The sequence below is a fragment of the Lactuca sativa genome, chromosome 8 (genome assembly GCF_002870075.4).
Source record: "Lactuca sativa cultivar Salinas chromosome 8, Lsat_Salinas_v11, whole genome shotgun sequence".
Classification (NCBI taxonomy): Eukaryota; Viridiplantae; Streptophyta; class Magnoliopsida; order Asterales; family Asteraceae; genus Lactuca; species Lactuca sativa.
This window is the reverse complement of record NC_056630.2, coordinates 51598968-51617595: the sequence shown is the minus strand read 5'-3', so window position 1 is coordinate 51617595 and position 18628 is coordinate 51598968. Positions and strand designations below refer to the sequence as shown.

The following is an 18628-nucleotide window of genomic DNA, read 5'->3' as shown; positions in this document are numbered from 1 at the left end:
GTGTAAAACCTATGAAAAGTTGTGTTTCCAAACACTCGGTTGTGGTAATAACCCAAGAAACTTACGAAAATTCACAAAAAACCCACAAAACTTAAATATGAGATTCTTTCCAATAAATACAAATGCAATGTGCATTTAATTCTAATAAATACATTAGGTGAGAATATCGTGAGACGTGCACAAGTAATATATTTTTTAATTATCTTATTAGAATATACAATAGTGAATATAATTCATAATAATGTTGAATAAAAGAATGAAGCGTTATATCAACAAACAAAGCAAACCAATTTCTTGCTAGTGTGATGTTACTTGTTAAATAATGAACCAACAATGCACTTACTAGAGAATAACATAAGTTATATATATTCTAAACAAGATCACATCCAAGGAAATTCATCTTCGTACTAGCTAAGATACTTTTAATTTATTTTTATTTTAAATTATTTTGAGTTGATCTAGAAAAGTCATAGCTTATAGTTCGTGATTGCTCTTTGAGTACAAATATGGATTAATCATTAATGTTGTTTGTTGGCCTTATTTTGCAGCATTAATAGTTTTTCATTTTTTTCTTGTAATTTGGAGATCATTATGTTGGAGTATGTGACTAAGCCAATAACTAAATTGGTATATACTTAATTAAAAGCAAAGTCCTTTTTAAGTTACCCTCAAAACTAGTAATTAACGGGATGACTTTTGGAGAGAGAGAGAGAGGTTGATTTATTGATTTATTATATGAAATAAATATTTTGTTAATATATTATGAGATTAATATATTAACTATAAATAGTATCATTTAATTAATAATTAATAAGAAATTAATTGGATTTAATGTTGGGATTAATTTGATTAATTAAAAGTGCAAGGACTAAAGTTGTAATTGTTCAATAGTTGAACAAGAGAGGAATTCTAGAAAGTTCCTAGGGTTGTCCGAAATTTGGAGGCTCTTTAGGGTTTCTAGATTATTCCATATGAATAATATGGATAATTAGGAAACTAGATAATTCTATATTTGAAATAATATTATTTCATTTCAAATTAGGGTTTCTAGGGTTTCCTATCAGCTATAAATAGGGTCCTTTGGCATCATATTTTCATCCACTAATATTACAAGAAGAAGATCCAAATTTATCATCCTCTTTCCTCTCTCCTCTCAAGTTTTCCATTGCTAGGGTGTAGGTACAAACCATTAGAGACATCAAGCTTTTGGTGTTAGCTTCATGGCTTCAAAAGGACTGAACTACTTTGGTTATTTGCTATAATAATTAAGAGATATCCCTTGTTATTTTCGATAATAGTAGGGTACTCTTAGCTCTTGATATTCAATAGGTTATTGCTTTCAATAGAAAAAATTTAGATCCAAATAGGTTGCATGTGAACTTAAGGGTTAAATTTTTCCGCCACATGCTCTAATTATAACCTATAAAACCTATCAGTGGTATCAGAGTCATAGTTTTCAATTGATTATGCATAAAGTTGAATAGATCAAAATTAGGGCTTATAGAAATTAAACCCTAAAGGCTTGAAAATTTCGATTTTAGCTAGGGTTTCTGAAACCCTGGCCTCCACCCTCAGATTTCGAAACTTTGCTAGGGTTTTTAGGGTTTATCTAATTTCCTTAATTATTATTTTAAAAGCCTTAAAATGGAATAATTAAAATTGTATAAACCAATCCCTAATTTTTGAAAATTATTAGGGTATTGGATAAGGATTAAATTTGAATTATTTAATTAATTTTTTAATAGTAGATAATTATTTAATTCATAAATGATTTAATTTAATTTAATTAATATTTAATTATAAGATAAAGATTAAATCATCAATGATTTAAATTAATTTAATTAATACTTAATTAAAAGATAAAGATTAAATCATAATTGGTTTAAATTTAATTTGAATTAAAAAGTTTAATTTAGATAATTAAAAGTTTAAACCTTGTATTCTGAAATGTTTTAAAATACACCTTATATGTATATTATTAAAAGTTAATTACTATATGTATTAGAAAAGTCAGTCAAGTCAATAGTAGGTCTCATTCACGAAATTAGCTATAAACATAATATAAGGAAGCGTCCTATAAAATGGTCGTTGAATGGGTGTCTATTTTTATCCACCGCTCTCTTGTGTGGAGGGTCGTTAGTCAAACGAGTTTGATAGGACATAATCTCATTAAAAATATAATGATATAAGAGAACTAGAATCCTCTTTAAATAAATCTCACTCTAGTTACTTTAGGAAAAATGTGAAAAGTATGTTAATCCATAAAAACGCACATCATACTTTAATATGTCGTTAGTGGAGCATGTGTGGTTAACCGGCACACTAATAGGGACTTTAACGAGAAATGATGGGCATCTTGAAAATTATCATTGTTACTGGAGTGTGTGCATCTAACCGATACATTAATTGGGGATGATAAATGACATTGAGGTTACCAAGCGTGTTTGCATGGTTATTCACATCTTGTTTGTAATCCTTGGCATCCAAATCACAAATGGAAGAGCATAATCTGATACTAAACATGTCATTGATAAGATTCAATGAATCTCAAAAGATATAGGAATTTCATAGATTGAAATTGGTGAATTGTTTTACCTACCCTCATAAGTTCATAATAAGATTACGACATCTATCTTCTTAGTTGTGAAGTTTTATCTTGGATCCTAGCCTTGAATATTAATTTTGGGTTAAAATATTAAGGATTTTTATCAACTAACTAAAACTATTTCTTCATTATAGATGTCGACTCCCGTTGATGCTACTGCTACTTTGTCCTCCAAGAACAACTCAACATTCACTCTCCTCTCGATCCTTTCCAAAGAGATACTAGTTGATCCCAACTATGTGGATTGGATGTGAAATCTCAAGATGACTCTTCGATATGAGAGCAAAGAATATGTCCTCAAAAAAACCCTTCTTGAAACTGTTGAGTTAACTTCTACTCCTTAAGAGCTTACCAATTATAAGAAACACTATGACGGCGCAACAAAGGTCGCTTGTATCATAGTTGCACCCATGGCACTTGGGTTGCGAAATTCCTACGAGGACTACTGGGCGTTCAAGATGTGCTTGGATCTTGCAAAAAAGTTTCACAAGATAGCACGTCAAGAAAAGTATGAGGTCATCAAAGAATTAATGGCATGAAAGTTAAAGGAAAGATAACATGTCTGCACCCATATGTAGAGAATGCAGAGATATGTGGAGCGGTTAGAAAAGCTCAATGTGTCTTTTGACCAAGAGTTTTCCATTGACATGGTTTTGAGCTCTTTAACTCCCAGTTATGACCAGTTTATCCTAACTTATCATTTGAACAATATGGAGACCACATTGACCCAACTCCACAACTTGTTGCAAACTGCTGAGTCGGAGATGAAGAAGAATCAAACGCCTTCTGCGACAAGTGCTCCTGTCCTTTCCATTGGATAGAACAGAGGAAAAAGGAGAAATGATAATCTTCAATCCAACTGGAAGGTCAAGGCCCATGTTGGAGGGTCTAGCAGTGGGTCAAAGGCAAAGCCCAAAAATGATATTCCAACGGTGTATGATCTAAAATACGCTACTTTCTACTAATGCAACAAAAATGGCCATTGGAAAAGAAGTTGCCCAACTAGTTACAAGACGTCAAGGATGGTAGTAACACCCATTTCAGGTATGCATCAATTCATTTAATTTTTAGAATTTTATTCTTAGGAGACCACGGCCCGACGTTATTTTTCTTGACCGCAGATTTAAATGACCCGCCACGGCGTGGCAGCCGATTTTGGAGAAACCCTTATCCCTGGGCTTTGTTCTCTATATAAAGGACATTGTGGATAGGGTTTCATTATCTTTCAGCCTCCATCTCCCTCTCAAGACCAGAAACCCTAACCCTAGCCTCCCTTGTGTGATATTGAGCTTTTTCGTGGTGTTTGGTTGCATTTTGAAAGAATAAGGAGAAGGTGCTAGCCTAAATATCAAGCAACAACTCTTCCCCATCCTTGGAATCACTCTTTGGACCATTTATAAGCACTTAAATTTCCATCTTGATGATTCTTTGGTTATAGATCTAGCTTATTAGCTTATTTTGGTCCATAAGTGATGTTCGGTAGGTTTGACGTGATAAAGGTTGCAACTTTATTAATCTTTTGAGTCCCATGAGCAATATATCTTGCTGATCTAGACTTTGATTCGGATTCTTAGCCTTGCATGAATTTTGGTCACCTTTTTGCTCATTTTGACCTAGAATGAAATCTTGACATGCAATGGACATGCATGTCTATAAAGCACCCAACTTTATATTAGATCTGGTATTAGAAACTCCTATGGAGTTGGTTGGACTAAGGAATTTCAGGAAAAGTGCTTAATGGTTAACCCCATGTCATGATTTTGCCTTTATTAGACCTTTGATTAGAGATATTGTCTTATTAAAGTGTCTTAAAGGATAAAGTTTCAAAATTTATCCATTAAGCATTGAGAAGGAGTAGATTTGAGTTTTTGAGCCTTTGGTTTTGAGTTAAAAGCAGCTTAACTTAATTAAGCTAATCAGATTGTTCCCCATGGCATGGCACTAGGTTTTCATAGCGTGACGAGTAGGGACTAGTCGACTATTTTGTCATCTTACGCCCACGGTGTGGCCAAGGAAGTCCATGGCATAGAGGATTTTTTTGATGGCTTGTTGACTTTTTTAACTTGGGTATGGATCGAGTTTAGACTTGTGGGCCACGGCATGGCCAAGGTTGGTCATAACGTGGAGGTTAAATGAATATGAGTTTGACTTTGACTTGAGTTGACTTTTGGCCAACCCTTAGCTTGGGAAGTTAGACTAAGGGTGTACCTTGTATGACTATCTAGTTGTGGACTAGCACTTGTATTGTTGATAGTGAGAGCATCAATAGTTGAGTATCATCTGAGAGGTGAGTCTTTTCACTATACTCGAGGGTCGAAGGCACCAATGACGTCCCAGTAGATTATGTTTGTAGGATGATAATTTTCTTTGTATCACTTGTTGATATGCATGTATGTGTTGTTGTCTTTGTGACTCTTGCTGATATAATTGTATGCTTAGTTGTAGGGGTGAAATAGACCCATTACCAGTTAAAAAATACTAAAGGAGGTGAAATAGACCCAGTATCGGTTGAAAGATACCTAAGGGGTAAAATATACCCAATACCGGTTGAAGGATACCAAAAGGGGTGAAATAGACCCAGTACCAGTCAAAAGATATCGAAGGGGAGAGGTAGACCCAGTACTGGTTGAAAGATACCGAAGGAGGTGAAATAGACCCAATACCAGTTGAAAGATACCGAAGGGGTGAAATAGACCCAGTACCGGTTGAAAGATACCGAAGGGGGTGAAATAGACCCAATTTAGCTTCGAGCATTTATGTATGTTTGGTATGTGGTATTGTGGGGAACTCACTAAGCTTCGTGCTTACGATTTCATGTTTATGGTTTTAGGTACATCTGGTTTCAAAAGGAAGAGTTGACTTGATCGCACTACATCCCCTGAATATTTTATTCTGCTATGATTTTTTATGATCTTACTCTGATGTTTTGAGAATACTTATACTCTACTCGTTTTTTGGGATAATGAAAGAATGGTTTGACTTGGTTAAACGAAATTTTTTACTCGGTAATTCTAGGATGTTACAAGTTGGTATCAAAGCCTTGGTTTGAGGGATTCGGGCACACTCTCGAGTGTGTCTGAACTAAAACTGAGGATTTCTAAAAATCTTTTAAAATAAAATGATTTTCTAAAAGGTTTTCTAAGAAAAGGGGTGCGATGCCTACAATCAGACGAGCTCAAGTAAGCTTTCCCAAATTACCGATACATGTGATATGATTATTGTTTTGGTATGAGTATGTGAGAATCACATGCTAGAATAGGGCTAAGGATTTGCTTTGGATTTGCATGATAGAATTCTAGGAGAGATACCTTTATATGCCTATTGATTGAGCTTTTGGAACTTCATGCTAGAATGGATTTAAGATTGGTTGATAGAATGGACTGATTAAGTGAGGCATTGGTTTAGATTACTCGATGCTCGAATGCTTCTTGCTCTGTGCTTTTAGGGACCTCCAATAATATCGGCTAACTATTAAGCGAATACATTAGGTTACATGTTGTGGGGATTAGATAATTTTAGAAGGTTAGGTGTAACTCTGTTCCACAACTCTTGTCTGATTCCGACCGTTGTAGTGTGAGACCTTGCAGTCGAAGAATTTTTTTTTCTAGTGCATGTGGCATGTAATTGTATTTGTGAAGTAGTTAGGAGATATTATAGGGTGTCTCTTATGCAGTTTATGGCAAAGAGTGGAGTGAAGGGAACCCTAGGAACGCCTAGCAAGAATGTTAGAATGTGATTCTGTGAGCATTTTCAAAAGAGAGATTCTAAAAGGAGAATCTAGGAAGATTGGCAATGTTGGTAGAAGCTCCTATCATCGCATAATCAAGTTAGTTAGAGGATGCTCTATTATGTTTAGTGGCATATATAATGTTACTGCCCAAATGTTGCTTGCTTTGTGCTTTATGGGACCCATATTAATGTGGGCTAACTATTAAATGAATATGTTAAGTTACATGCTACAAGGGTTACATAATCATAGAATGATTGATTTGGCTCTGTTGCACAGCTCTCGTCTCAATCTAACCGTTGTAATGTTAGGTCTTTTATTCGAAAGATTATTTAAGTTTTGTTGCATGTAATTGTATTCATGGAGTAGTTAGCTGATATTAGTAGAGGTTCTTCAACACTTAATGGCAAGGTCAGGTGGGAATCCTAGGAGAGCCTAGGAAGTACCTTAGAGGAATTGGTGTGCTATCTAGCGGTGTATATTAGTTTGAGAGCGGGTATATGTGATTGGATCGGACGGTTGTGGACATGAGTAGTTACCTAGAGGATCCGAAACGATTCTTGAGGAAAGTATAGATAGGTGTGGAAGGTAGTATTAGGCCCATACTACTGAAAGCATAGGATTCGTACTCGAATCGAGAAAAACTTTTTGGGATTCTAAAGAGCTGATTAAGGGGAGACTGTATGGTTCGGCACCATGATTCATTGCAATGTGTTTTCGTCTTTTTAGTTTAGCGGTTGTGGTTGTTCAGGCTGAGGATGGGTTTGGTGATTTTTTATGCCTTAGTAGTCATGTCAGTTTGGGATTGAATGGTGCATACCTAGGTGGATTAGTTGATTCGAGGTCTCGAGGGACTTGCTCGAGGTAGTGCCAGTTGAGTCACGGGACTCAAGAAGGAAGCGATTGTGAGGATCGACTGGAGGATTGCAGCCAAAGGCTGAGTGATTGACATATGGATTGGGATGCCACTATCTATGTCAGAGGCTATGTGGTTGTGGTTTTGGGGCGGCAAGTATGTCAGTGTGGCAATGCACAATGGATTCTTGTGGTATGGTTGCCTTGAGATGAGATCAAGGGTCTGCTTTCTTTTAATATAGACAGGTCAGTTGCTAGTTGATTGTTTTAGGTGATTAAGGGAGGTGAATTGGGAATGAGAACTTTGTTGTCTCTGATGTATCTAGACTAAGAGAATGATGCTTCTTATATTTATGAGTAATGCTCGTGATGAATTGTTTATTGGGGATTTATAGGCGAGGTGTGTGGTAGACCATTTGTATCTAGATAAATAATCGGACCTATGAATATACCATCTTAATTATTTCTTGTGCATCTGCAAAGGATTCTTGATGTTAGAGGCGGTTATGATTGGGAGGTTTCTGAGGTCTCCATTTGAGATTTAGAATATCTTTGATTTTTCTTGGTCTTCATCTAAAAGATCGTCTTGTGTTGTGTTATACATTCCAAGAGTCATGGATGGTATGTATCTGGTTAAGCCAGTTTGAGTATTGGTTTGTTGCAATGTCAGTTGGTGGTAGTTTGAACCCTAAGTTGGGGAGAACTGGGTATTATGCTTTGAGGATCATCGATATGTTAGAGTATATGGTTTCAGAAGAATGGACCATATGGATTTACGGTCTGCGAGACTTTGTTTCAAGATTTGGTCAATATGGGGGATGCAGAGCAAGTTACCATCAGATGTGCGTGCTCAAGAATTCATGAGTTGTCCTTATGGTAGGAAGTTATTGGAAAAGGAGCTCACCGAGGCCAGTGGTTCCTTTCAGGAATGCAAATGGATAGATCAAGAGGCGCTTAGGTTGCTCAGGTTAAGTATAAGTTGTCGAGAGATTCATCAGCTCGTTGTTTGGATTGTTATCTATAGTCTAGGTTGGGCAGTTATTGATCTGTAAATCAGATTCAAAGTTTGGTGTGTTTAGTTCTGCATGGTTGTTGGTTCAGTAGTGTATTGGATCATTAGATTCGTTTTTAACGCATTCTTGATCGTTGGTCATTTCGTACATCATCAATAATAGAGGTTCTTCAAAAGTTTCGAGTTGTATCATTTGAAGTTCAATGGATGCGTCAACCTACAATCAAATTATGTATGTTGTATATTTTGTTTCAGGGTATGGGTACCCTCAATTGTTGGTTGTGGAATTATTGTTCATAGCAGGCTCGAGTTTGGCAGAGTTCCTTGGTCAAGGTTGTAAGGAAGAATGAATGTAGTAGATCTAGGGTTGGTTATGGGTTCCCTTGAGGGTGTATATTGTGATAGTTCATCAAATATGGTCATGATGGAGGTGTATGTGGATGGAGTATGATAGCATGAGAACACTTGGTCCAAATTTATTGGTATGGCTCTTACTTGGTTAGTAGACTTTAAATTAGAGCAAGAGTACAACTTCCTATCTCAATTGTTGGTTTTGTTCAACCATGATTTCGTCTGATTTTGCATCTGTAAGCGGCATTGTTGTGAAAGGAATTGTATGTTATAGAAGGTATGGATCATGTTGTGTTGAGAGGAATATTTTTTGGGATACTGGAAGTCGGTGGGTTAATGGTTTAATACCTTTTAAGCTCATGTGGTGTTGTTTGTGAGTTTTCAAGGAACTGATGGTAGGCCATGAGGCTGCTAAGTGGAAAGGGGCAATGGATAGCACAATCAAGTCAATGTATGAAAACCAAGTTTGTAATTTGGTTGATCATGTACCAGGTTGAAAGACAGTTAGGTGCAAATGGATCTTCAAGAAGAAGACCGACATGGATGGAAAGGTACACACTTTCAAGGAATGACTTGCTGCGAAGGGCTTTACTCAAACCCAAGGGATTGAATATGATGATACACTTTCACCAGTGGCTAAGATAAAGTCTATCAGGATAATTCTTGCCATAGCTCCCTTTCATGATTATGAGATATGGCAAATGGATGTCAAAACCTCTTTCCTAAACGGGAAGTTAGCTGAGGATGTTTACATGAGTCAGTCATATAGTTGTGTACATGTAAAGTTTCCTAATAGATTATGTAAGCATGATAAATCCATTTATGGATTGAAACACGCATCTCATAGTTGGAATCTTTGCTTCCATGAGAAATTCAAATAATTTGGTTTCTCAAGGAGCGAGGATGAGTCTTGTGTGTATGTCAAATCTAGGGGGAGTATACTAACTTTCCTGGTATTGTATGTTTATGACATACTCCTTATGGGAAATGACATCTCAACCTTGCAAGAAGGGAAATCATAGCTTGGGAAGTGTTTCACCATGAAGGTTCTTTGGGAAGCAGCCAATATTCTTGGGATAAGGGTTTTGAGGGATAGAAAGAAAGGACTTATTGGTCTTAGTCAGAGTACAAAGGGATAGAAAGAAAGGACTTATTGGTCTTAGTCAGAGTACAAACTTGGATAAGGTACTAAAACTTTTTCGTATAGAAAATTCCAAAAAATGGGAACCACTTATTCATAGTACTATCAAGTTGAGTAAGACTCAAATTCCGGTACAGATAAAGAAATAGTTGACATGAGTCGAGTCCCATATGCTTCGGCTATAGGTTCAATCATGTATTCTATGACATGTACTCGCCCTGATGTGTCTTATGCTTTGAGCATGGTTAGTCACTTTCAAGGAAATCTCGGTAGAGCTCATTGGACAGCAGTGAAGAACATTCTCAAGTATTTGCGAAGGACAAAGGAAATGTTTCTAGTCCTTGGTGGCAATGATACATTCGAAGTAAGTGGATATAGTGACACCAACTTTCAGACAGATCGAGACAACTTTTGTTCTCAGTCGGGTTGGGTGTTCTTATTGAATGGGGGAGCAGTTACTTTGAATAGTTCCAAGAAGGAACAGTGGCTAATTCTACTTGTGAATCAAATTACATCGCATCAAGCGAGGCATCAAAGGAAGCAGCTTGGTTGAAGAACTTCATTGGTGATCTCGGAGTAGTTCCAACCATTCAAGAGCTATTGGAACTTTTATGTGATAATGAAGGCGCGGTTGCTTTGACCAAAGAACCAAAGGATCATGGTAGATCCTAGCATGTCGACAGAAAGTACCATTACATCAGACATAGAGTTGAAAAAGGTCATCTTCTGGCAAAGAGGGTATCTTCAGAAGATAATCTTGTAGATCCTTTCATGAAGGCTCTGAGTAGGGTTAAGAATTACCAGCATGCTAGGAGCATAGGTTTGAGATATGACATTAGTTTTAGTAGTTAGTTGATAGTTTGAAACTTGTAACAAAATGAATATGGTTGATTTTGGTGATTAAATAATAGAGATTATTTATGAGTATGGTTACTACCTTTTTCGATTGTTTATTCTTGTGTTTCACTTAGCATGTTTACTTCCTGAATGATTTGATTATTCTAAAATCCACGTTCGTTCATACTTTTGGAAGTAAATAGTGAATTGTCATGAATTAAATTGTAGATTGACTTTAGGAGTTAAACATTGCAATAAGATTTGCTACAATGTTCATGAGTACTTAGAAATTGGGGATTTTGAGTATAGGATAAACCCAACTCAGAGAATTACTTCATGGATTATATCACAAGTAATTCTAAGATTATAATATCTTTTATTCTTAAAATGGAGATATATGAGTTGTAATTTACAAATCGGTTGTTCATTGGTATTGCGAGAACGCATCAGTAACATGATGTTATAAAACATGGTGTCATGCATGATTTGGTGAGTAAAAAATACAAGCATATAAGTCAAAGTTTATTCGTTCCTTTTGCGCTAACAGGAAAAGCAATATCTTTAGGCCCCTCGCTGATTTTGTGTTGACATTATAGTATAGGGTTCAACCATGACTGAATTGATGTATTCAATTAGTAGTCTTAGGAGGTCATCACAAATCAAGAAATCGGGAAACAGAATTTTGGATAAGAGATTGATTGTAATCCATGTCTCATGTGCATATGATATCTTGAAGAACGAAGGAATATTTAATCACTTATCTTAGGATCGTTGTCTGATTAGATTAGAGTCTGACAGTTGCTTTCGAAAGCATACTTTTTTATTTAATTTAGAAGTTATACTTGCAATTGTAGTTACAGACTTATCCAAGTGGGAGACTGTTTGATTAGGTGTCTAATCCAATATCTAAATTGGTATATACTTGAATTAAAAAAGCAAAGTCCTTTTGGGTTGCCCTCAAAACTAGTAATGACGGAATGACTTTTGGAGAGAGAGAGAGGCTGATTTATTGATTTATTATATGATTAATAAATGTAAATAAATAGTTTGCTAATATGTTATGAGATTAATATATTAACTAGAAATAGCATTATTTAATTAATAAGTAATCATAAATTAATTGGAATTAATTTTGGGATTAATTGGATTAATTAAAAGTGCAAGGACTAAAGTTGTAATTGTTCAATAGTTGAACAAGAGAAGAATTCTAGAAATTTCCTAGGGTTGGCCGAAAGGGGAAAATTTGTTGAGTAAATATAACTTCTTCAATGAACTTATAAAAAATATTCTAATTATTAAGAACTCAATGACACCTTCTCCCTCAAATCAGACAAACAAAGAAGGGAATCCATTGAGTTCTTACGTTTTCATGTCTACAAGTCAATTCATCCGATCACTACATGGATGAACAACCCTTTGGAGGCTCCTTAGGGTTTCTAGATTACTCCATATGGATCATATGGATAATTAAGAAACTAGATAATTCTGGATTTGAAATAATTTTATTTTATTTCAAATTAGGGTTTCTAGGGTTTTCGTATCAGCTATAAATATGGTCATTTGGCATCATATTTTCGTCCACTGCTTTTACAATAAGAAGAGCCAAAACTATCATCCCCTCTCCTCTCTCCTCTCAAGTTTTCAATTGCTAGGGTTTGGATACAAATCATTAGAGGCGTCAAGCTTTTGGTGCTAGCTTTCAAGGCTTCAAAAAAAAACTACTTTGGTTATTTGCTATAATAATCAAGAGGTATGTAAACCCTAATCCCTTGTCATTTTCGATAATAGTAGGGTACTCTTAGGGTTCTTGATATTGAATAGTTGATTGCTTTCAATAGGGAAAACTTAGATCCAAATAGGTTGCATGTGAACATAAGGGTTAAGTTTTTTGCCACATGTTTTAATTATAACCTATAAAACCTATCACATTACAAGCTGCATGTTTTCCTTCATCATAGGCGAAACACCAACTATCAATATCAACTTGAAAACAACATATTCATGTGTTGTTATGTGGAAACACAACGAATCGATATCATAGTGAATGGCCAAAATTTTGAAAGAAGCAAAAATTCACATTGCAAATATCATACAAGTAACTAATAGGTAGAATCTTCAAACATTTAAATGGACCAAAATACATTGCATGGTTGAACATTGCATTCGGAACAATAAAAACATTGCTACTCACGAGGGAAAAAGGTGATACATGAATCCTTAGCGAGCATTGTTTGGTAGGGGTCGTTGAATATATCATAAATATTTCCCAAAAAGCATAAATTTTATATTGTACTTAGGAATGTTTATTTGTGATGTTTTATGTGAAAAAAGCAAATACCAACTTCGCGAGCAAATATTTACGATAGTCGTGGTCATTTTGTTAAAGTTCATAAAAACTAGTTTTGTGGTGACATAGTATTACCATTTTACATGGTCATTTTAGTGAATAACTCTACATTTGTCGAAAATATTAGGGTCATTTTATACTAATAACCATGAACTTTCATGATGTAGTGTAGATTTGTGCATTGGGGCTTGGGTCAGGCACCACCCGGCCAATCCAGGCTTTGACCTTGACTGATCAAAGGCTGAGCTAGGTTAATTGGGCCGGGGCACTACATGGATCGGCTTTCGGGACGGGTGGGACGAGTCGGGGCAATTGGATCAAAAAGTCTGCATATTCAAGTTTGCAAAGACTGTGTTTGAGCATTGTTTAAGTTGTAAACTTCTAACAACCTACTTCAGCATTGTAAAGCATTTCATGTTATCTCTTTGTAATCTAAATAAAACCCACAACCAAAAGAATCGTTCAATGGGGGCATCTACCACCTGAATTTTATGTTTTCAAAAGCTTAAAGCTACCCTTTAAAGCACTTGAAAGTAGTATTTTGCATTGTTGGTATTTCTTCACATCATAAGTTTAGATTATATCATTTGTTAAAATGTGTAGCCCATTATAGTGGTGCACAAAAAAACCGGTGTCCGAACCGAAAACCGGTTCACCTCTGAACCGGTCCAAGCTAGAACCGATCCGATGCCGAACCGAACCGGCGATTTGAGCCAATTCGTATTTCCGAACGACATGACCGGTTTCGAACCGGTTTACAATGAACCGGACTTCCGAACCGGTTTTGGACCGATTATGAACCGGTTTTTGAACCAATTATGAACCGGTTTTTGGACCCGTTATGAACCGGTTTTTCGAGATGTTTGAAGATGTTTTTTTTATGTTTATTTTTTTATGTTTGAAGATGTTTTATATACTTTCAATATAAATATCCAAAAAGAAAACCCACGAAAATTACTCCGAAATGAGTCTTAATTCAATAGACATGCACAAACCAAATTTGATACACATTACATACATACCTATTGTTAATTGGGTTTTTTAATTTTTTTTAATACGTCAACTACTAAAGAATTCTAACCAATTGGCGATGCATATATAACCTATAATATCCCAAAAAATAAAACAAACAATCAAAAAAAGATACAATTTCTACCGGTTTTTTTTTAACATGTTCAAAGAACCGGTTTTGAACCGGTTTAGGAACCGGTTTAAGATGATCCGGTTTGAAGTGAACCGGTTTGCAATAAACCGAACCGGTTTGTATAGGATTGGATAAATTTGATGGTGAACCGGTTTAAGGGTGAACCGGTGTTGACTTTGTTGATTTGAACCGAACCGGTTCGGAAAAAAAAAAAAAAAAAAAACGGTTTGAAGAAAACATACTACCTCATTTTCTCACTTACAAAAAGATTATCAAACATGTATTTCTTACTTGTACTCTTAAACTAAATTGTTTGACACCCAAAACAGGAGTAATTATCAAATTCTAGTTATACTTCCCTCTTAAACATACTACATCACTCAAGCCTACGTTTTAATTGTTGTGCCTTTAATTAGTCGATTACCATGACACTTAAACAAATATTATAATCTACCATACACTTAAACAACCAAATAAAAATTAGAGTTATAAACCCAGGCCTTAACGGGCCTCTTTTTATGAAGGCTGAGCTGGGCCGGGGGCCCATTTGTGCACCTCTAATGTAATGCATCACATGGATTGCAATTTGCACTTGAAGTAACAATTTGAAACGTCAATCTAATCAAAGTCTCTTGAATTAGTACACACACTGTTTACTATCAGTGTGTTTCGAAAAGACTTTCAGACAAGAAAAGAGTACTACTCCTACTCCCTTCTCTTTTTAAAGAAGTGGGCACTGGGCGCTAAGATTCTCTGTACAAAAAGTCCATACAACTAGTAAAATACATACGAAAGAATCCAAACACATAATCATTATGCCTACACCCTACCCCCTAACTAATCCATTTATTTCTCTTTCACCTTCTTTAATAACACAAATCTTGACTTTATTAAACTCTTTGACTAAAACATGTCACAATTTACTAAAAAGACACCATCTTCAAGTAAAACAAAAACAAACTCTTCTACTACAATTCAAGATCACAAACATCAACACACTAAAACTAAACAAAGATTTTTGACAAAATAAAACGTTCCACACACACAATGCTGATACTTCTGCATTTCAGTTGCTTTACAATTTAAGCAAAAAAAAAAAAAACTCTTTTTTTTCAACTAATGAGCAACTCGACTCCCATCTTGCTATTATATGATTATATGTATCAACCTTCTTTTGCTGTTTTCTATATAGAGATTAACCAAAAAGAATATCCACTGATTAATTACATGACAACCCTTTTCTTGAAACCTAATATATCTCTTTTAGGGTTCAGCTTTCAGATGACTTGGAGGTGTTGATCCTGCATAAAGAATATAATTATATAGTTTTCTTCTTAGCTAAAAAGTTAATTAAATTTAAATAAAATACCTAAATTTTGAGTACTACTAGGATTTAATCCCATTTGGACTATGTTATTCAGCTCATCATCCCACGAGCTAGGTACCTGTCTTTACATAATACAGATAGAATGACTTAATGGGTTAAGTCAAAAGAGTGTTTGATAGTTGCTGATTGAGTCAGATCTCTGATTAAAAGAGAAAAGGTATAAGTTTACCTGAGAAGTAGGATCTTTATATACTCCACCAATAGCCATTAAATGGGAATTAATTGTTCTTCTCACTGCATCTGATGAGCTTCCTAAACCAGAAATTCCACCTTGCATGATTGCCATTTGTGATGGATTATAAGCCATTGCCATGTCAGCACCAAAACCAAGTGTAGCAGAAGGCACCCCTCGCGATTCAAGCATCTGTTAAAAATAAATCATTAACATTTATTTATTTTTTTAAAATGAAATTAAAACTTAAGTTAAAATAAAATGTCGTACATCTTTTGCTATAAGTCCTTCAAGGTTAAAATCCATTCGGGGATTAACTGTAGCAAGCTTCATCGACAAAAACTACAAAAAAAAAAAAGGAAATTTAATTTACGATTTTACATATGTTTGAATATTAGCAATCGAAATTTTTTTTTTTTTTTTTTGTGAAGATCATACCTCGACTTGTCTTTGTAGTGACTGTACATAGTTAATAATTTCATCTAACATAACAGCTTTTCCTGTGACCTTAAAAAACAACCAATATAAATAAGAAAAATGTAAAACAATAAATAAATAAATAAAAGACTTGTGTTTCACATAAATTTAAGTAACTTACCTTGCTACATCCAGGGACAAGATCTTGAAGAAACTTCATTCTTTCGCTAATTTTCTCCCTTCTTACCTATAATTATTGGATATTAAATGCTTCAAATTAATTCATTAATTACTATAGACTTTAACTATTAAAGACTGTATTTAAGTGAAGTCTTACTCTTTCTGCAAGACTATGGCTATTGGTAGCTTGGCCTCTTCTTGCCCTTACATGAATGTATTCTTCTTTTTGTCCATCGGATGATTGAGATACTTGTTTTCCATGTTTACCACTTGATTTATTCGCAATTGAATTTGGATTCTTGTCACCCATTTGTTGGATTTCAGTGTTGTTTTTTGTAGATTCGTTAGGTGTTTGTGGGGATCTTTTGACTTGGTTGTAATCAGTATCCTGTTGTTTAGAATAAGAACAGTAAAAAAAAAAGTCAAAGTCAAAGATCATATTTGATCAAGATAAAGTAGTAATCAAGATTCGAGAGAGATACCTGATCACTTCTTCTTCGTTTCTTTGAGCCAAGTCCCTCGTTTGAAGTATCATCTTGTCCACCTTCACTGAATTCAGCTTCACCGGGAAGATTGTTGCCGGAAAAACCAGAACCGCCCTGTCTGGCATCGTTCTTGGGTTGACTTCCATCGCAGTCTACAGGAAGTGGAATGTCTTTAGACCCTTCGCCAGATGTCGATTTGAACCCGTTTACAAAACCCTCTTGAACTGGTCTAGAATAAGGACTTAAAGATGATTCAGGTCCATTGCCAAAAGGGTTTATCATGTCTTCGAAGTTACCTGCACTGAACGAGGACAATCTGGCTGCTCTTTCAATGAAACCTGAATCGGCTGGAAATTGGGATAAAGTGTGAGGAAGCATGGTGGAAGTAGCAGCTGGTGGTGGTGGTATGAACATACCGCCTCTTTTAATGGCGGAATTTGGTGGGGGCCAAGACATGTCGAGGTTTCGTGAAGGGGTGTGGAGATTTCCTTTTCGGAACCCAAGTGAGGATGATGAAGTGGTCGGATTGTTCTGTAAATTCATATCGCAGAAAGCTCCTAAGTTTTGAGGATTTGTGGGATTGTGATCCCAAATGGTGGGTGGCGTATGGCAAAAGGAATCGATCATGGAAGCTGAAGAACACGGAGTGTTGTTGTTCATGGGGTTGCTTGAGGTAACCATGGCCATCGATGTGTTTGTAAGATCACTGGAACTGTTAAACGGCCAATCTGAGGATAAATTGGTGGAATTGTAATGCATTTGTTCATCATCATCTCTGTTTCTCTCTTCAATCTCATCCTCCCCAGCCATTATATCGCAATAAATAAGTCAAAATCACAAAATGTTTGACCACCCAGATAGAAAAGAAAGAAAGAAAAAACCCTAATCTCGAAGCGTATAGACAACAAACCCAGATGAATTAAAGCTCCAAATCAAAGCAACTTCTTAAATGCAGATAGAAAAGAAACTGTACCATGAGAAAACCCGAAGGAATCGGAAGTAATAAAGATGAAATTTATGAGAGTGAAGAAAACAAAAGGTTAGAAAATTAATAGTTAAAACATAGACAAGACACTTCCCGAAAGGATCATTGGAGTTGAAATGTGTAAAATTAAATCAAATCCCCAAATTTACACAAACAGATGCCTCCTCCAATGACAAGAAAACTCATTAAAGAGCTCAGAAAAGTGTTCAGGGAGTAGTTAATTTACGCACAGACGCAAAAGAACATCGATTCAGTATCATAAATAACCTCTCCATTCATTTCATGATTCATTCTGACCAAACCCTAATCGGAGGAAAACACAACCAAAAGTAGGAAGCGAAAAAAGATACCCAATTCAGAGAATCTGAGCAACTTTTGGTACTATGCTCTTCACTGCCCACTTGAAGACGAATCAAACAAAAAAAACCCAAATCTTTTTCTTCAGATTAAAACAGCCCCCTCAAGATATCGAAAGAAACCCCACAAAAATTTCACAGATCAGTAAATATACATAATAGAAAGAAAGAAAGAAGAAAGAGAAATGGGTGTTTGAGGAAAACTGGAACAGAAGGTTTACTAATGGCAAAGGTCCTGCATTTATGCCCACGCCTGCATGAAAAACAGAGCTGTTGATGATTAACCACCGCCACTGCAGCTGTTAAAAAATTATGGTAAATCTTTTCCACAGAGATAAAGAATTGATATTAAATTCAAATGTGTCATAACACTGAGTTGTATGTTGTGCATTAATGGATGTATCTTGTGACTGAATCTGATATGGAAAGGGACCAACCCAGTATTATACATTTATACTAGTATACGTATTGTTAATGTATATTGTTGGGTGGCTTTATGTGTAGCACCACTTTCTGTAGTGTAAGGATATTGGGTGGCTTTATGTGCGATTCTTTGACCCCCCTCATCCCTTTATTTTATGTTTAGCAAATCCCCAATATATCACTATTTAGATTTTATGTGTTTTT

The 18628-nt window shown here is 35.5% G+C and overlaps 1 protein-coding gene across 2 annotated transcripts; it reads right to left on the bottom strand.

The window, feature by feature from the left end:
• Positions 1–15018: 15018 nt before the first annotated feature.
• On the bottom strand, positions 15019–18392 carry LOC111896594 (transcription factor bHLH49). 2 transcript variants are annotated; one of them, XR_002851960.3, is made up of 8 exons: positions 16658–18392; positions 16333–16563; positions 16177–16242; positions 16017–16085; positions 15849–15920; positions 15576–15770; positions 15389–15468; positions 15019–15320 (listed from the first exon to the last, which is right to left on the bottom strand). XR_002851960.3 is itself a non-coding variant. In XM_023892568.3 (8 exons), the coding sequence occupies exons 1-8, from the start codon at positions 17468–17470 to the stop codon at positions 15283–15285; spliced, it is 1560 nt and encodes a 519-aa protein (XP_023748336.1). In that variant the 5' UTR covers positions 17471–18388; the 3' UTR covers positions 15019–15282. The 2 variants fall into 2 exon arrangements, 1 of the variants encoding a protein (XP_023748336.1); XM_023892568.3 differs by having other exon boundaries at positions 15389–15464; positions 16658–18388.
• Positions 18393–18628: the final 236 nt, after the last annotated feature.